Here is a 19,885-nt window from a genome sequence, read left to right on the forward strand (position 1 = left end):
GCAGGGGGATCTCTGCTCCGGTGCCTGGAGCACCTCCTGCCCCTCCTTCTGCACTGACCTGGGTGTCTGCAGAGTTTCTTACAGCTTCTCACTCCTCTCTCCCGCTGCAAAAGCTCTCTCTAACTGGTTTTTTTTCCTTCTTAAATATGTTCTCACAGAGGCGCTGATTGGCTCGGCCTTGGCCAGGGGCGGGTCCATCTTGGAGCCGGCTGCCATTGGCTCTGTCAGACACAGGGGAAGCTTCTGGCAGCTTCTCACAGATGCCACCCCTGTAGCCCCCCCCTGCTACCAAAACCTTGCCACACAAACCCAACACATTTGGGCTGGGTGCTGAGCCCCGCTCCATGCCGGCAGCTGTGTGGGAGGAAAATCCTTTGGGGATCTTCTGCCGGGGGGAATTTGTGGAAGGGGGGGACCCCAATGTCAGCTCTCTGTCCTGGAGCTGGAGGAGGTTGATCTAAACCTCGGGGCGGCACCACGCTCCCTCCCTCCCTCCCTCCCTCCCAGGCATGAACCCACCACAGCCGAGCAAGGAGTAGGGCAAATAATATGGGATAGGATAGTGCGTATATATGATGGCGGGGACAACCCTGGCCTGGCTTGGCAGACCCTCCCGAGGCTGCAAATTATTTTTCTTTATTATTAGAGCTTTTCTGGAGGATGCTGCACACAGTAAAGTACTTTACAGGACACACCCCCCACTCTGGGCACCTCCCGCAGGGAGAATGCAGGATGCCACCATGTGCATTAAACCACATTTTCTTCCCCCATCCTTCTCTCCCGAGCGGATGGCAGTCGTACGAATCCCAAAGCGCCCAAAGCTTCGCCTCCAACATCAAGCGACACTCGGAAGGCACCTTCACCAGCGACTTCACCCGCTACCTGGACAAGATGAAGGCCAAGGACTTTGTGCACTGGCTCATCAACACCAAGCGGTACAGGTAAAAAGAGGAGAGGGGAAGGGGACCACGCTGGGAAATAACCTCCCACCACGCCACGATCCCAGTCGATAACGCAGTTTTAGAAGTTTTCTCTCCACCTGTTTTCTTATATTCGGCAGCTCCGCAAAGAGGTCCCCGAAGGAGGAGCCCCGTGGCGTCCCCTTCCCGGCCGTGTTCCCACCGCTCACGTAAGTCAGCCCAAACAGCAGACGTGGCCCATTAAAAACAAATAAAGGAATCATTTCAAAACGTAGCCACAAATCAGCGGGTGTGGTGCAAAGTCAGAGTCTGGCTTCCTACGCCTGACGCTGCTTCTCATTTTTGCTGGCTCACGGGGCTTCTCTGGTGTTTACTCGTAATAAAATAAAACAAGGAAAATTAAGCTGCTTTGGGGGAGAGTTGATAATTTACGATGGGAAGAGGCTGTTTTGTTCTTGCCGTGCTCCGTGCTGACGTTTTGCATTTCATTTCAGTCTCAACGCGGCGGGATCGTTTGCATTTACAGGGGATATTACCACGTTGCGGTCTCGTCGAAGCAAAGCATTTGCTCCTTTGCGAACGAGAAAATCCGCTGTTCCCAAGCTCCTAAACTGATGTTAGGGGGAGTTTCTAGTCCGTGAAACTGTTTGGTGGTTGTTTGCTTTTTATTTTGAAGGTACAATTAAACGGCAACATCAGCTTTCCAGCAGCATCAGCCTGGGGATAGTTGCACCCGTCCATCACTGCCAGCGATGGGATGCTCCACGGGAAGGATTTATCCATCACACGCAGCCGCATCAATCAATCCCTTCGGTGTTTCCCAGTCACCTCCTCCGAAAATTTGCACCCGCGGATCAGCCTTCCCTTCAAACCTGCATTTCTCCGGCTTCATTTTCTCTCTAACAGCTCCGAGGGCGCTGTAGATCCTGCGGCTTTCCCTAAACCGTAATAAAACCTTTGTTAAATCCGGCAGCCGGTTGGTGACGTCTCCAATGCTTCCGAGCATCCCATCGGGATCCCGCGCGCCGCTGGTCCCGGGGGATTTTGAGGCACCGGGCTCCGATCCCCGGCTTGGCTCAAGTGCCCCATTTTTCTCTCAATTCCTCGAGTTTTAGGTAAAAGGGTGATCGGGATGAACCTGCCTGACCCCACAGACCTGTGCCAGAAGGGATTTGGAAAGAAATTAAAAAAAAAAAAAAAAAAAAAAAAGGAAGATAACTAGAACCTTTGGATTGAATGGTAATTAATTGTGTTGCAAATGGTCCAAAAAAAAGCCAAAATAGGCAGGGGGGAGGATCTGCTCACTCTGGATGGGGTGACTTCTCTCCTGTACCAACACCTTCACCCCCCCAAGTCCCATTTCTGAACTCCCCGCACACCCCCGGTCTGGCAGAGGTGACATGGGTGATGCTGCTGTCGCCTCCCTCCTGCAACACAGAGCTCATTGCCATCACTTGCATAGAGAAATTAAAAGAATTTTTTTTTTTAAATTACATAAATCAATAAAACCCCAAACCCACTGATTTCAACTCTTTCCCCAATCGGTTGGTTCCTGACCCAACATCCCAGGGAGATGGATTTCCCCCAAATCAGCGCTGCCCACTCCAAACCCCCCCTTAAAAAGCTCCAAAGATGCCTCCAACTCCTCTCCTCCCTTTAAAAGACTCGGGAGTGGCACAGCAAGACACACGAGACTTTTATTACATTCTTTTCCCATTACGTTCAATGGGTGACAAGAGAAAAATCAGACAGACACGGCTCAGGCGGGTGGACCCGTCAGCCAACATCAACCCTTCACGCACGGGACCCACGAGACGGCGACACAGATTTATATTATTTGAGTTTTACAGAAGGAACCCAAAATCAATCAAAGAATAATTAAAACAAAACAAAAAAAACCAAAACACACAAAGATTCAAAGTGATAAATAACACAGATTTGCTTGATGGATTCCAACCCCCTCCCCCGCTCAGTTTTATTTACAACACGGAGCATTTCCAAACTAGAGCATCTCTTACCATAAAATAAATATATTTCAGCATCTCCAAAATGAAAAAATAGTGTCTGTATTTCTAAATGTAGCACATGGGGGGAAAAAATGAAATAAAATTTAAAAAAAGAAAAAGTGCCAGCACCTTATTTATTACCTTTTTACATCTTTTTTCCCCCCTTAGGGATTTCCATGCACCTACATTTTAGGAAACTTCTTTCGAAGGGGCTCCCGGGAGATCTGGGGAGCTCTTCGTTCAGCCCGGCCCCGTTTTCCTTCCCGGGTGGGTTTCTGTCTTTTCTTTCTTTCCGAGCCGAAGAGACGCCAGGCACGCGCAGGGAACAATCCCAGCCTCCGGCCCCTGCCAGGAGGGAGCCGAGTCCAGCCCTGCGCTCTCCTCTTACGGAAAAGAACAAGGACAAAAGAAAAACTGGCCGCTACGAGAAGCCAAATAATTTCATTTAGGGACAGGGCAGCAAGGGGACTGGTACCACAACCGCCCAGCTCCACGCCCATGCCCGTCACCGGCTTAACGCTTCTACCTCCACGGGAATTCAAGTTTATTTTCCAACTGGTGGAGAGCTCAGGGCTCTCCCCCACTGCGACCTTTTCTCCCTGGGGAGGGAGGGACGGCACGGGGGAGCAGCACAGGAAGGCAGCGTGGACGGGAGGTGCACGGAGGAAGAGCAGCGAGAAAACCCAGGCTTTGCACCTTTCCCTTCCTCCAAGCACACACACCCCCCTTTTTTTTTTTGGCCTCCCCTCCTTTTTGAAGAGCTAAACCAGTTTCCTCCCCCTCCACCGGTCACCCCGCCGTGCCGGCAACCGTCAAACTACGGTTTGCAAAGCCCCATCCCGTAAAAGCGTCCGATTTTGGCCCTGCTCGGTGATGTGCCGCTCTCACCCTTACAGAGCCATTTCACATTTTCTTTTCCCCACCCGCACGTCACTTTGGGTCGGTTTGATGCACAAAACGGTTCCCGCGGCGGATGGGAGAAGCCGATGGCAGGAGGGTTCGTGCGCCCGTCCCAGCTGGGCGCGGGGCAGCGGCCGCAGCCGCCAAGAGCCTGGAGCAGGTGCTGAGCCCCCAGCAAGGTGCAGGGCTGCAAGGGGACCTTTTCTTCTGGGTTGTCCTCTCCTCCCAGGCTCCAGGGCCACCCGACTCGACCGCATGTGCCTGGGGTGACGCCGCAGCCCAAGGACCCCCCCAAAACGTGAAGGGGGCACGAGAACCGTCTCTGCTGAACAGCTTGTTCCTGCAAAGCGGCAGGGAGAGGGAGGAGGAGAAGGCAGCTTCCCGCTTTCCTCCCAGCTCGTCCCACCCTGCGAGAGAAAAGACTTTGCAAGGACAGGGCTGAAAAAAGAAAAAACAAAACAACCAACCCCTAGAGTCCCAGGGAGGTAAAAGGAAGGAAAGCGGAGGAACAACGGGGGGGCAGCCCAGGGACGCAGAGCCCCAGGTCTCACCTGGCCTTTCCCAAAACCATACGCTGTATTCAAAGTATTCGATTTTAAGTGGTCCCTTATATTCGGTTTACGGCCAGGGGACAAGAAAGGGGCATTTCTGCATTTTGCAGCTTCCAGGCTGATGGCAGAGCCAAAGGAAAAGAAAATAAATACAATAAAAATAAAATTAAAATAAAATAAAAATAAAAAAAAATTAAAATAAAAGAAAAATAAAAGTCAAAAAGAAAATAAAAAGAAAATAAAAATGAAAATTAAAATAAAGTAAAATGCTGTAAAACTGGAGGGCAGGGAGCAAACGCTTTTCCTTCGCCTTAGCCCAACTGCTCGGACGCTCCTTAGGCTGCCCCGCCAGGCAGGACATCCCTCTCCTACCTGTAAGGGACGTAGGAGTGAACGAAAGCCTGGACCCCAAACCAGACCAAAAACCCGGCCGTGATAAAGAAGAAAACGGAGAAGGCGTCAAGTATAACAGTAAACTATTTGGAACATAAACATGAGTTTATATTTGGAAAAAAAAAAGAGAAAGGAGAGGAGGAATTGGGTATTAAAAAAATAGCACTGAATGATAAAGCGGTAGCAGTCCCTCTACCACTACGCAACCGCAACAAACACACGCACGTACGCCCGGAGGCTCAACAACACCGAACTCCCATTGACCGTGATGTGCACCTCAGTTTGCTGGTCTAGAGATACTGAATGCCTGAAGCACACCAAGGATAACTGAAGACGTCTGCATGGCTTTAATGGGAATCCTCCAACTGGAAAAAAAAAAAGCAGTTTCTCCCTGTGTCCGCGTTGGCACATCCCTGAGTCACGTTCTCGCTCCTCTCCTTCAAAGTCAAGATTCCTAAACATGAAAACTGGGGAGGGGGAAGAATGAAAAAAAAAAAAAAAGGGAGAGCATCATCAGTGGAAGATGGGGTTTGAGCCCCGTTCGTGGGACCACCGCGGCAGAGAGGAGCTGGCTGGCGTGCCACCGTCCTCGCCGCTGCTCGTTTGCTCAGCATTGCCGGACGAAGCACGGGAAAACCGTACGCGCGCGTCTCGTCACGCTCGCATGCGGTCCTTTACCTTTTTCCTCCCCAAATTCAGACTGTTTCTGTGTTCATAGGGAGAGTCTTCCACACGGTCGTTTTCGACATTTCATCCCAGATATTAATCTCGGAAGGATCGGTCCTGCAATAAATATTTTACATCGCAATCCGTGATTACGGGAACTGCTGCCGCCAAGTGCGTTAGCACCAGCAAGAGGACCAGGGGGGCCCGGGGAACCAAAGCTCAGCGTAAGCACCGGAGGTTTTGCTGGATGAGGAGTTTCGGGAGGCAAGCCTGTAGAACAACAGCTCCAGGCAAAGGCTCTTGCTGGCGTTTAGCCCTGGAGCGGGCTCCTAAGCCACTGCTGCTACAGGTCGTGCCTACACCACCTCTTTCTTAAATATGAGGATCTCCTGCTACCCTAAAGTCACTGATGATGCAAGTTTTGGGGGTTAAATGGGAGTTGTGCAGCCGCTCTGCGCAGGGGCAGAGCCCCGCCATCGCCTCCGGCAGCCCTGCCCAGAAATTTGATTTTCCCGCCGAGCGGACCGCTTTACCGAGGGACGCTCGATAAAGACGGTGCCAAACACCTTCAAACGAATCTTGCCAGGGGTCCTGGCGCTTGGTGGCACTTTACCTGTCGCTGCTTTGCTGTGGGATATCCAAGTCGCTGGTCTTCCCCACTTTCAGTTGAACCCAATTTGCAGCAGCAGCTTCCATCACCTTCTGGGACTCCTGACGGAAAAGGGACAAATCAAGTTCTCGGTCTTTAATCAAAGCGGAGATAAACTCAGCACCCAGTAAAGACGTTGCACGCTGTCCTCTCCTCCTGACCTGCGGCAGCTTTAGCTATTAGTGCAGCAGGGTGAAGACCTTTCACTCCAAATACTTTGGGGGGATTAAAAAACGCTATTATGAGTAAACCTTTCCATAGTATTAATAATAATAATAATAATAATCTTTATTATAGGACTCATTTTTAAAATTATACCTCTAGTCAAGTGTTAAGCTCACTGCTAATTTAGGATAAAAGGTTACGATGTGTGATCCAGGCTATTAGGATCTGTTTCTGTTTAGTTCTGATCTTGCCCCGACATTTAAAGACGAGCTGTGGCAGAAAGAGGCAATCTCACAGCCCGAGGGAGACGCCCGGCCCCGAGCACCCAGCAAGCTTCACCTCTTCTTCTTTGGCTTCATTTTTGGCATCGTCCAACTTCTTCTGCTTGCTTTCTGGCATAAGGTCATCCAGAAAGCTGAGCTCTCGCTTCGAGAAGCAGAAATCCATCACTTTCCGGACAAAAACGAGAGCCAAAACCTTCACGAATAAGAGGGAAGGTGCAGCGAGGTCAGAGATGATGCCACAGCTCGCTCCGACGCTACAAACACCCCGACGCCGAGCAGCACCGGCTCTTACCATCATGGGGAAGATGATGGCGGCACGCGACACCTTGATGGCCCAGAGCAGGACGAGGCAGATCAGCTGGATCATGGTGAAGCAATGCACCTTTCGCAAGGGGACGTGCCGCAGGTAGATGAAATCCGGCTGGTGTTTCGCCGGCATCCCAAACAGCTTCAAGCGATCGAAGAACTGTAAAATAACAGTGAGAAGTTTCTGGCCCCGGGGAGACGCGGAGGGAGTGTTCAGGATCTCACTTGCAATGAGAAATCCTGGATCCCACCGCGTTCCTCTGCGAGCAGCACCCAATTTTCCCTCCGCTCCATCTATAAACCGGCTTGCCCGCGAGAGCTGCCCACCGAACTGCAATTATTCCCCGTTATTCTGTTCTCAGCGTTTCTCAGCACGCTGAATCCCCCAGCAAGGATTTCCACCAGCCACAGAAATCGCCTTCCCTTCGCGCTGAATTCCCCCATTTTCCTGTAACCTGCCCTGAACTTGCCCGGTCCTCCCGGCCCTATACACCTCCTGTGCCTCCTCCAATCTTTTTCTTACACAAAATATTTTGATCGCTTGCTTTCGGAGAGGGGTTTTTCCCCCCATGCCACTGCTTTTTTTACCTGCTTCTATAGAGATGAAATACCAGGGACCCAACACGCTGTAAAAGAGGCCGTACCTGAATTCCTCTGAGCGACGACACACCCATGTAGAGAAAGACGCCATAAAGCACAGGCATTGGTATAAACTCCAAAAATAAATACAGAAATTAGTGCATTCTTGTTTTCAAATTGCATTTTCAGTATTACCGCTCTCTTCTACAGTCCCTGCCTAAAATTGCCTAAAGCCTTCCAGCTTCCAGAGGGTTAGAGAAGTGTCGCATTTTAACCATCAGAGATTTTGTGCGTGCGAATGATTTAATGCTCTGCTTTAGGCTGAGCTTTTGAGTTACACTTCATCAGAATAATCCTGTTTTCCAGAAAGGTTGGAGGAAAATAGGTGATTTCGCCCATGCTACCATATGCCGCGTTCTGCGACGGTAGAAAAACATTTGTACGTGTTCTTGTGGCAACACGCAAGAGCAGCGTGCCTCCTGTGAGCCTAGAGATGAGATTACTTTGTGGGAGGAACACGCAAGGAAGCCCACGGGGACGATTTCAGCGCGTTTAGCTACTGGGAACGGCTGTTCCGAGGCATCTGGGGGAACAAATTGCAACCGATAACATGCTGCCTGGTTGAAAGAGCAGAGGTACTGCTCTAAATACGCTTCATCGTAACCCATAAACACGGGTGGGCCTGAAAGACATCTGAAAATCCAAGCAGTTGGCTTGCTCGCTTGGCTCGAGCGTGCCAAACTGGGGTCTGAAGGGCTGGAAAGTGCAACCGAGGGTGGTTCCCACCACGGATCGAGCCCCAAGGTTTGGGATCACCTCCTCCTCTGCTCCACAGCTACTCAGGCCTGGAGAAAGGGGACTAGTTTTGCATAACCTCCAAAAAGCTCGCGGTTGTTGGGTGGTTTCCATTTTCCTCTTACCTTTAACACCGAAGTGAAGAAGACTGAGCAGCCCATGAGCACAAAGATCATCAAGCCAGTGACTCTCTGCTCTCGTATCCCCAGAAACTTGGGCTGTTCTCCTGGAGCTGAGCAGCCAGACTCTACTTTGAGGCTATTCACGTGGGTGATGGACAGGACGGTCGCAGCCACAAACCACGGCAGCCCCATCACGGAGCACACCCCCAGCATCACGGCCACCATGAAGAGGTCCAGGTGGTACCCGCATCCTTTCTGCGCGGAGCGAAACAAGAAACAGAGCATCTCACGGGACAAGAGCAAGGACAACGTCGCAAGTCAGACCCAAACAACCCTGTCTGAGCTCAAGTCGACGTCTTGAAAATTTAAAACACGAACTGGAAACAAATAAGGATGTATCCAGTCTTTGCGCAAGCACCTTGCATGACAATCCGGCAGCAGTTCAGACAAAGTGGATTTGGGGAGTTTGTATCTACTTCTCAACAAAAAAAACCCACCTTACTATTTTTCATTCATAAAGACATTTCTACCACTTGCGAGTAAGATATGACTCTCAGTTATGCCTGGCAGCACATCAAAATGATTCGTTCCCCAGCTGCTGCTGACATTTTAAAACAAAAGCGCGCTTCTACAACGCTCTAAGCTTAATATGCTCCTCCGAAAGATTGCTCATCTGAACTCCCCTGTTGTCGTTTGCTCCCTGTGTCATCATTAAGCCAGGAGACCATCTTGCCACGCTGCCTGACGTTGTTCCAAACCAATGCCTTCACAAGGCATTTGGAATTGGAGCTTCTCCCCGTACCTGCAGCCCAGAGCGGGTTGCGGATGGGGTTGTCTCCTGCAGCCCCTTACCCTCAGCCTGTGCTCCTTCCTGTTCACGATAAGAGCCGTGATCTGCTGGTCCATGAATATCAAGATGGTGCAAAGCAGAGCTGGGATGAGCGCAGCCACCACCGTCCACCAAGGGTTGGGTCCTATGGGGTTGATGAACCACCCGCGGTCGTCTCTGGTAGGCTGCAACAAAGCACACACATCAGCCTCGTCTCCCAGCCCAGCTACTTCACCGGCTTGGATTTTCCCCTCCATCCCCGTGTCACAGCATCTCCCAGCCCTGGTTTCACGTCACCCCGGGGCTCAGCAGTGCCAGCATCCTCTTTGCAAGCACCTGTAGCTATTTCTCCTGCAGGTACCTAGTTTTGGGGCTGTCTTCTCATTTCCAGGAGGAAACGATGCACTTGGAGGTGGAGGAGGAGATGGTCACACCACCAGCATCTCCTCCAGACTCAGCCCTGTCCTGCCCCGGTGAAACCCGCTCCGTGCCACAACACCCCCCCTACCTTGAACGTATGGGGGATGTGGAGCTTCGGTGACGGGATCCCAGTCATGAAGTCAGTGAGCACCATGATGACGATGGTGAGGAAAACAGCAAAGTCACTTATTGTGGACCGCACCTGGGGCAAGAAACCAGAGCTGAAAGGGGCATCGCAAAGGGGGCCACAACATGAGATGGAAAAATGAGAGACATCAACAACATTAAGGCTGGTTAACAAAATCCCACCACTCTGAGGACATGCAGCCAAATCCCTTGGTTAGCTACTGTTGCTGTGCTTGTCTCTGTGAGAGCTGGTGTCAGACAAGAAAAAAAAAGAGTTTAATTAGGTGGAAGAGGGTTGTTTGAATTCAAACCTTAAGTAAAAAAAAAAATTAAAAAATAAGGAAGCAGATGGCTGCCACTGCAGCCACGCTCACAGCTAAAATGGGAATAAGGCGTACTGAGGCATCGTATGTTCCTCAAAAGGAAGAAAAAGTGTCTTTTCCTATGGCAGCTCCTCATTTGAACCAACTTTCCCCTTGAGCATAATGCACAGAAGGTTAAAAAAAAAAAAAAAAAAAAAGGCAAATAAACCCCCACAACTTTGGAAGACCTCTTTTCCCACTGCCTGAGCAAAATATCGCTCGGGGGCAGGTCGCGAGGCAGGTGGGAAACGCCACGGTCGTTTAGCACTCATGGAAACGAGGGAGGGACATCCAAGCTGCTGGAGAGTTTGGCCTTCAAGGTCAATGTTTCCCAGCTTGACCAAGCGGTGGCAAATACTGCTTAGCGCTCCGGGAAAGCCATTTTGGGAAATGAGTGTGGAGACTGCTGCCGGCCACCATCTTCTACCTACTCTGGTTGGGAAGTAACGGCTGCTTTTAAACTTCTTCAAGAAGCTCGACAGGACAAAGGTGGAGAAGAAGAGGATGCAGCACCAGAAGAGGACATTAGGCGCGTAGGGGCCATTGCGTCCACAGGCAGGTCCGTGAAACTCTCCATGCAAATACCGACATTCCTGGAGAAACAGAGCGTCAGGACACAAAGGTAGTGCACGTGCGGCAAGGAAACCTGGGATAACTCGGGGCTTTTGAGGATCTTGGTCCAAGATCCATGACCTTGTAACTGCTGCTGCTGCTGCTGCTGCTGCTGACGGAGATTTATATTGAATGAGCAGCAGCTGAACAAGTGACACATCGAACCGCACAGAGGAGAGCGGAGAGGCGAGATGTGATGGGACACCATATCACAGACCCATGGCACATCCTCCGCTCGAATGGCAGGCAACCGTGGCTGAAGAAGACGCCAAGAGGGGAAGGAAACACTGGAAGTTCTTGGGGATAGAGAAAGAGGGAGCAGGGAAGGAGGGCTAAGACAGCCGCGGAAGGCAAGGAGAAGAGACGAATCGTCCCTTCCCAGCGAAGGGCTCCCAGGACACGGCCAAGAGGGGATGAAGATGTCCTGAAGAGCCTCCCATCCTATGCCTGGGCTTTGCTTCCAGCAACAGCAGCCCGAGAGGCTGCTCAGACGTGCAAATTTATGCATGGACCTACAGACAGTGCTGAGTAAGCAAGCAAGGACTGGAGTTCTTAGGAACCAAGTAAGGAAGCTAAGGACTACCTTCAAGCAGGAACTTAAGTCCTCCAACTTCTACAAGAATCAAACCACCCACTTAACCTTGCTCCTGGTCAGAAAAATTGTCCTGCGACAGGGTCAAGGAGGACAGTTATTACCCACGATGTTGGGGGGACAAGGTGGACTCTCCTTCCCAGGACCAAGCGGGTTAAAACCACACGTTAGATTTAAAGAATGCCTTTGCAGAGCAGCACTAGCACAGTCTGAAGCCCCTCATCACCCGAAGGGCTCTGACTTTTGCAAAATGTGAACGCCCCTGGACCCCGCGGCCGCGGAAGTAGTGGCTTGGGGCACTTACAGTCACCGTGAGGTTTTCCCAGGCGATGCCAGACACGTTGATCTCGTTGCTCTCCCAGAAACGCAGGGTTGCCTTGCTGGGATGGCTTGGTGCCTCACACTTACAGCTGGGAGGAGAAAAGCCAAGACGAGGGTGAGGGAAAGGCAATGGAGGTGCAGCCCTGAGCTCCTGCCAAGGGGCAGCAGCCTTTTAGGAGGAAAAAAAAAACTCACTAGTAGACGGTGAGGAAGTCGAGTTTGCTGTGCATGTGCACAGGGTAGGTCTCTCGCAGGTGACTCAGCTTCTCCAGAGCCTCGTAGATGAAGATGATGCAGATGAGGGAGGCGAAGGCTTCTTCGGTGAAGCGGGTGATGTAGCACACCAAACAGCTGGCGTCGGTGGCCACCAGCACTATGCAGAAGAAGGCAGTCCACAGCCCGATGCAGGCCCGCAGAGAGAGATAGGAGAGCGCGTACTCCCTGGGAAACCAAAATCAAACAAAGGCTGGAAAGGCCAGGAAGAGGCGCCGAGCCGTGCCTTCCTTCGGGGAAAATCACGAGCAATTTAGGAGCACGTCAAGGCTGCAGGTGGTAAATGCACTTTCCATGTCCTACTACAGACAGCCTTGGGGCTGCGGTGCAGGGTGCGGACCTGCAGGAGGAGAGGCCAATTATTTCATGATTGTTATTTAACAATTAGCTTGTGTTAAGGCCTTGGAGGCTAATTGAGGTCAGGGCCCTTTGTGGAAGGTGGTGTCCTCCCACATCACCCCCATGCCCTAACACCAAAACCCCGGCTGATTTTGCACCCAGTCACCTGCTACCAGCAAGCTGGGGCTGAAGAATAAATTGAATTGCAATCAGGGTGTCTCATCTCACATCAAACTCATCACAACACAAGGATCCCCATCCTTATGGCTTCTCCTCTTCCTGCTTCATTTTAACCCTAAAACCCCCAAACAACCTCATCCATCCTTCAGAGACCAAGGGCTCTTGCACCATCACATACTAAAGCAGCAGCGTGCAACGTCTGCGACACAGAAAACAACTGAAATCTAACAACTCTCACTGAGAAAAAGACAAGAAAAACATCTTTTCTCCACCAGTGCCTCCTGAAGGCTCTCGCGGCACTCGGCCGCGGCAGCCGGCCTTACTTGCAGAATTTGTAGAGGATCTTTTCGAACACGAGGACGGGTCCAGTGCTGCCGAGGATGGTGAGAGGTTGGCCAGCAAAGAGGGAATACACCACGCCGGTCATGGATGCGCCCAGCAGTGACTCCATGGCACTCTGTCCAGGGAAGAGGCAGCGGCGAGGAAATAAATCAATGGGAAAAAGAAGAAAAAACCCAAAGCAAATTCACTGCAGCGAAGATTTTGCATGAGTTTTGCGCTCCCCCACGCCACCCAAGAGAGGTGCTCACGATGTGGCCGTCGGTCGCCTCCCCCAGCAGTCCCCCGAAGGTGATGACAGGGGACATGCAGGCACAGAAGAGGAAGAGGAAGGACGCCAGACACTGCAGGCTCAGACCATCCCGAAAGTCGCTCCAGAACCACGGGGCTTTGCGCTTCACGTCCAGGATCAAACCTCCAAAGAGCCTGGAGGAAGGAAAAACAAATAGACTGTTTCCCTGCAAGACCACACAGAGGGGTTTTTGCTGCAGAAGGACAAGCCCAAGCAGACAGTAACCTTCATTGCTAACCAGCAGCAGTCTCCTTCGGCCGTTTTATACCCGGCAGAAACCAAGCAAGCACAAAAAACCCCTCCAACAAAAAGAAAAAGGACCAAACCTGAAAGCCCATCCCCTCTTACTGCAACTGTCCCTTGCTTGGAGAAGCAGCAGAGCTCTCCCTGGAGGTATTTACACAGCTGCTTCCACCCCAAATCAAGAAAATCTGTCTGCAGTGGTGCTGTGGCTGAGCCCAGCTGCCCAGATCTCACCTGCCCAGCCCAGGGGACCGAGCTGGTAATGTGAAGCCCCTTCACTGAACCAACTAACCCCAGAAAACTGCTACAAGGGAAGGTGCACGCTCCGATTCTAGAGGCAAAGAGAAAAAAAAAAAACAAACAACAAACCCCACAAACTATTAAAGCTCACACCTTCCCGTGCGCTCCAGTTCAGGACCACTGTGTTTCTCTGGCTTGCTGTGAGAAGCACTGTCATCGAGAGCTCCTGGCATCTTCCTTTTTCCCTGTTAAAAAGGAAATAAGCCAAAGCTATGGATTCGTAACCACTGGCTTGTTGGGCTTCTGGTCTGGGTATGTGACTGCGTCAAACTGGGACCTGGTGAATCTGGGTCCCAGAACAGCATCCCCGGCCGGCCGGCCGCTGTCCTGCCCGTCCCCCTCGCGCCTCCCTCCGCCGCAGCACCCACCTGCGAAGGGACGTTTTTCGGGGGCTCGATTCGGATCGATGGATCCCATTCTCCTGGCGGCAAGACCGTGACCTGATCCAGAAACTCGTCGATGCCGGCCACGAGGTCAGCCCGGTTCTCGGCTTTATAGGCAACGTCACAGAAAACCTGCTGACAGGAGACAACCTGCTCAGAGGACAACCCATCTCCGATGTCCTAAGCACTACAGTAAGCTCCTGGCTAAATGCAAGATCATTTTCCCCAAATTTCCTGCTTGTAATGGCAGGAAATATTCCCCCAAATGGAAAAATCTGTCCATCACGGTACTTGTAATCATCTCCTCCACGAGGTCCCCATCCCTCATGGCACACCATACCCTTTTGCTCAAAGCGGGGAAGTTTCACTGGCCCTGGCAACGCCACCACTGGGGACAGGGTGCTGGGGACCCCGGGGAGGTGCAGGATGCACACCGGGTGGGATTTCAACCTCCAAGAGGTGGGGTGATACAAATCCGTGCGTTTGCTTCGGCGTGTGAACGAGGGGTGGGCTATCTGGAGAGGTGTGGGCAGTTGGGAAGCAAATCCTCTTCCTCACTACTGCAGAGAGCTGAAGAAAACCAAAAATGACCCGGAATTCTCTCTTCTCGCACCTCATCCGTCATGATAGTAGCCATGGACCTGCCGATCTCATGGTACTGATGGGCTTTGCCTTCTGGTCCAAGCAAAACAAACAGGAACCTGGGCAAGAAAAACACAATGAGCGAGAAGAACGTGTCCTTGCTCAAAGGACACCCAAGGAAATCCCTGGGAGCCCCCAGCCCCAAGCGCAGCTCCAGAGGGGACACGTAGGCTCACCGACTCCGCCAGGAATTTGAAATTCACCAAAACCGATGGCAAATTTAATTTTTGGGCCAATTTTCATTAAAATTGGCCAAGGGGTTTGAAAGACACAGCAGGGAAGGGATGCGAGTGGGAGAAATGTCCTCGCTCCCCCTGCCCTTGTTCCCTTGGGACGCCAAACTGATGCATGCACCTTGATGTTCTTTCGTTGGGTGGGGGTTTTTTGAAATAAAATCTTTGTGCTTCTCGTTCAGACCTTGTTGGGATGGGAACTTCCGTCATGCCCGAGAGGAGGACAGCCGGGGTCAGGCGGACAAATGCCACGATGGGCTGGCGAAGGAAATCCAGCTCTCCTACGAGCATGTTGGATGCTTCAGCCCCGGTGGGAATTTTCTTCATGAAATGCAGCTGCGCCTAGGCACAACAAGCGATATTCAGGCAAATACCCCAAAAGCAAAGCCCTCAGCACTCTGCACCCAAATTTGCAAGACCAAATCTGGCCCTAAAGGCATAAGATAGCTACGAGCGTCTCACCTTGCTTAAGTCCATCGCGTTGCTCTCGTGGTTCACCCCATTTTTAGCTTCTGCAGTGGTAGGAGAAGGATGCGGGGTGAGTGTTTGGGCTGGTAGGAAAAAGAAAGACACTCAGAAAGACGGACAAGGAGCAATTGGGATGCTTCTCCTCTGCCAGGACAAGTCGAATGGGACCAGAGCCCTGCAGGAACCCTCACCTGGCTTGTCAAGGAGGTGCAGGTCTGACTGCTTCTTGCTCACATCAGCAAACGAGCGGACGATGGGAAGAAGGTTGTTTCTTTTCTTCTCATTCTGATGGTGATGCTTCTTCAGTAGGACTTCTCGAACTTTTGCCCGCACGTGCTCGTCAAACTCCGTGGACCGGTCTTGCGGGCCCAGGATCATATCTGGGGATGGCAAAGGGAAACGAAGCCGTCAGAGCAGAAACCCCCCCAGGTCCCAAGCCCCGAAGCCCCCGGGGGAAGGCTGTGCCACGCAGGATCCCCTGACACAGGCCCAGCCTTGCTTAGCAAGACATTTTAATACAGTTCAGCCTTTGCAGCGAAAGCAAGAAGTTTCTTTTGCTAAAAAACACGAGCAAAGTGCTTATTCATCACTTTGCTAAGATAATTATTTCCCATTCGAAATAATGCAATTTTCTTGCCCCGTCTGGCCTTTCTGTATGACTCTACACATTTAAAAAAAAAAATGGAAAAAACACACCAGAAAAAGCTGGTGTGACTGTTGCACGCCCAGCCTGCATCCAAAACCAACTTAAAAACACAGCGGGGTTTCTGGAAAAGGACGCGCCGTTGGGGCAGGGTTTGATTCGGGAGCAGAGGGCACCGCGGCAAACCGAGCTCGGCCGTTCCCGCAGAGACGCGGCGCCCGCGGTACCTGCAATCTCTTCGATGCTGTTGGCACAAATGTCCAGCAGCACCGTCCCGTTGATGATGCAACTCCTCAGCTCAGAGAGGCTGTGCAAGGACAGCGTGGCCACGTAGGGCTTGCTCCAGCGCTCGCCGCCGTCTTCCACGTCCTCCTCAAACTTCAGCCACCTGCGGACATCAGGCGCAATCAGCCCCATTGCGAGGAAACGGCCTCAGCTCCGCAACCCCTTTAACAGAGCTACAGGGCGGCGAGAGAAGGCTCCTCGCATCGGCACCTGCAAAAGCTTTGCCAAAGTCCCGGAGAGCGGAAAGCAGAGCCCGCGGGCGCTGCCGGCGAGGGGACTCCTCTCCCACCACGGCCGGCAGCGGGGATTTACCTTGCCGTTTCCTTCCACTCGGCATCTTCACCCTCTTTCACGCAGATCTCATCCAGCTCGGTGAACAAGTCATGGGGAACGTGCTGCTCGTCCTCCTCGGTCCCGAGGATGAACTGCACTCGCTGGGACGGAGTGTCTGGGGGCAGAAGGCAAAGCCCCGTCCCGTTACCGTGCCCGAATACGGCCCGTCACGCTCATAGGCAAAGCGGGCATCGATCGGCACCATAAACATCGGGCTGGCCCCTCTGCCCTGGCTCTGTCCAGGCTTGCACAGAGCCCCAGAGAAGGAGAAGCATCTAATCCACCTCTGCATAAGGATGGGCATCTTCCCTTCCCCACAGTTCCATTTTTAAAGCCAGGATCCCTCTGAGGAAGGCGAGCCTAAATCCTTTATGCATTTAACTGTCTTAAAAATAAAAAAAAAAAAAAAGAGAAGAAACAGGAAAGTTTGGGAAAAGAGAGAGGGTCCTGCTAAATGATGCCGCTTTCCCTCGGAGGAACAGCAAGCCACTCAAACCGGCACGGGGACCTGCTTGCAGAAGACCCCAGCACCCACGTAGCCCCGAGGAGTTCAGTGAACGCTGCGGCGGGACTTACAGTGGTAGCCCTGCTCCGTCGGGGCAGAGTCCTTCTCCCGTTCCTGTTCCCGATGCTTCTGGCTGTGGGGACGGTGATGCCGCTGGCTTTGCCTCACCAGCGGCATCCGCACGCCCACGTACAGGGTCCGGTGGCCTGCGAAAAAGCGGCGTTTGCATCGTTCTCGATACCGCGGAGACGCTTGACGCAGATGCCGCAATTAAATCAGTGCAGCCACCCCAGGAGGAAACACCAACTTCTCTTAATTTTCTTTTAACTGGATCCCTGAACGTCACAGACCTGCCCTTTTTTCCCAAGCCTATTTTACTCAAACTTTGCAACGAGAGAGCAACAACAAGTGATGGCTCCCGATCATCTAAAATGCCAAGCAAGGGACGTCGCAGGGACTTTGTGCGACGGGAAAAGGCGCTGGGCTGGCAGCTCCTCTACCGGGATCTCAGCAGAGACTCACCTTCCAACTCCTCCTTCTCATAGTGAATATTGACGACGTTGCTCGTTCTTCCTTGGTCAATCACTGCCTCTTCGTCATCTCCCTGTTTAGAAAGGAGAAGGGAAAAGTTGCGCAGAGCTCCCTTACGTCCTCCCGGCCATCGTCCACCCCCGCGTCCACCCAAATCCACGAGCATCACGCCTCCGCGTGCCTCCTCCTCCAGGCACAGCCCTAAAAGCACGGACTTGGAGGAGGTTTCTCTTCCCATAACCCAATAAAACAGCCCGTAGCATCGTTCAAACACAAAAAAAAACCCCCAAAAAACCCTCCGAGATTTGCACCCAGTTGCTCGATTTCTGAAACCGAAGTTTGAAGAAGAGCAAAACACCAAGAAAACTTGGGGAACTGTCAGGGCTGTTGGACGAAATTCAAGAAGCAAGAGCTACACCGGGCACTGGGAAACAGCCCAAAAGAACCAAACCCATAATTTAAAATAAAACTTCAAACGCCGCGCTGGCATATGCTGCCCGTCGTACTAATGATGATGCATTAATCACAAAGACTTAATTAAAAAAAAAAAAACCAACAAACCCAAAGCCAGAGAATAAATAACTTGTTACGATTTAACCTGCAAACACTAACGTGAAATCTGCTTTTTATCCCCCAAATTCCTGCTTCGACTGAACAGCATCACCTGCCACCGCGCAGCAGCGATGCTCGGGAAAGGCACCGGTTAATTTAACGAACAAGAGGAAGAAACGCTCCTGTCTGGAAACGAGTTTGCTGGTCCCCGAGTATTAATTTCAGAGCCGACCTGTTGCTAACTCCCCGCCAGCTCCCGGGACTCGCCCACGTAACCCGGCAGCCGGATTATCACGCGCCCATGGCTTTCCTGTCCTCTCTCCGATGACGGCCTCCGCCACCCTCCGTCCCCTCTTAGCAAAAATGCATCCTGCTCCCCTTTGGTTTTGCCAAAAAAAAAAATCCCCAAAAAAAACAACCCCAAGAAACTCCAAACCCCAAGCCGGGAAAAGGTATGGGATGAAAGGGCTAATAAAATCGCTTTAAATTGCAATTTAAAAAAAAAATTACTGTTTAAAGAAAAAAATCGCGGTTTCAAAAAAAAATCGCAGTTTTAAAAAAAAAAAAATCGCGATTTAAACGAAATCACAAGCTCGAGCGCATTAGGTGGGTGTTGGAGTGGGAATACACGGGGCGGTTTGGGAGTCAAACACCCCGCGGGTGACACGGGGAAAGTCTCCGTCTCTCTTAGAAACCGTTTTGCCCCTGTACTCCGACCAACGACGCTGAACCTGCCGCCGGGAGCCCTCCCCGGCACAAAGCATCTCCCCCCTCCGCATCCCTCTGCGCTCTGGGGAAATGCCGACGGGATTTCGGGGAGAGGTTTCCAACCGTTTGGGGCGGGGTGGGGGGGGCATCGGGGACGTTGGGCCCCTCGGCAGAGCCCCTACCTGTAACTCTTCCAGCAGCGTCATTTTGTAACCCTCGTCCTGGCTCATCCTGACGTCGGTCAGCGGTTTTGGGGTTTTGGGGATCAATCAAGGGGGGGTTAGACCCCCCCCAGGACACCGCAGTAACCCTCACCGAGAGGAGCTCAGTGTCGCCCGCTGTGTACCAACTCCAGGTACACAAAAAGTGACCGTTTCTTGGAATCGGAATCTTGGGCATGGGCGGTTATTTAAAGCCACGCAACCCCAAAACTCATCCTGCTTGGAAAACTTAGTGGATGGGGAGAAACCAGCTCTGTTTTGAACCAAACCTACCCGGAGGAGAGAAATGGGGTGTAAACGCCGGGGCGAAAGGCATAAGCGGCGTTTTGGTGTGTTTCACAGCACAAGCTGCCAACATACGACTGAGGCGCAAACCCTTGGGAAAATACCCGTTACGGGGCGGCTCAGATCCCCCGCTGCTTTTATATTATTAAGTTTTAAAGCTTCAGGAGCAAACGTGGGAGGAAACGGGACAAGTGGGGACCTCCGGGTCCGTGGCGAGATGCTCCGAGCATCCCATCGCCCTTCCCCGGCCACCACAGCATCCCCAAAATCGCAGCGAGCCTCACACGGAGATGCCACCAAAGAATTTAAACCAGAGCACTGAAAGTGCGTGGTGATAGGCAAACAAAAGCCAAAGTTTCAGCAAATGAGGGGGGGTGGGGGGTGGCATTTTACTCCCCCTGAACTGCGAAGGCATCCAGCAAAGATAAAAAAGGTACAACTCTAATTAATCTTTGAGTCTGCCGCTTCTTCCTCCTCACGGGGAGGACTCCTCTCATCGTTCCCCTGCTCCTACATGGAGCCTCTCCCACGG

At 52.0% G+C, this 19,885-nt stretch overlaps 1 protein-coding gene across 1 annotated transcript; it reads right to left on the minus strand.

Moving 5' to 3' along the window:
- Positions 1 to 5,465: 5,465 nt before the first annotated feature.
- Positions 5,466 to 19,077, minus strand: LOC129201004 (electroneutral sodium bicarbonate exchanger 1-like). Its single transcript, XM_054812232.1, has 24 exons — positions 19,030 to 19,077; positions 17,579 to 17,660; positions 17,128 to 17,262; positions 16,531 to 16,666; positions 16,161 to 16,321; positions 15,482 to 15,670; positions 15,285 to 15,373; positions 15,007 to 15,164; positions 14,561 to 14,648; positions 13,933 to 14,079; positions 13,658 to 13,749; positions 12,981 to 13,155; positions 12,714 to 12,847; positions 11,794 to 12,039; positions 11,582 to 11,687; positions 10,505 to 10,666; positions 9,674 to 9,787; positions 9,189 to 9,350; positions 8,340 to 8,591; positions 7,485 to 7,553; positions 6,827 to 7,000; positions 6,590 to 6,727; positions 6,050 to 6,147; positions 5,466 to 5,553 (listed from the first exon to the last, which is right to left on the minus strand). The coding sequence occupies exons 1-24, from the start codon at positions 19,075 to 19,077 to the stop codon at positions 5,466 to 5,468; spliced, it is 3,243 nt and encodes a 1,080-aa protein (XP_054668207.1).
- Positions 19,078 to 19,885: the final 808 nt, after the last annotated feature.

The sequence above is a fragment of the Grus americana genome, unplaced genomic scaffold (assembly GCF_028858705.1).
Source record: "Grus americana isolate bGruAme1 unplaced genomic scaffold, bGruAme1.mat scaffold_75, whole genome shotgun sequence".
NCBI classification, from domain to species: Eukaryota; Metazoa; Chordata; class Aves; order Gruiformes; family Gruidae; genus Grus; species Grus americana.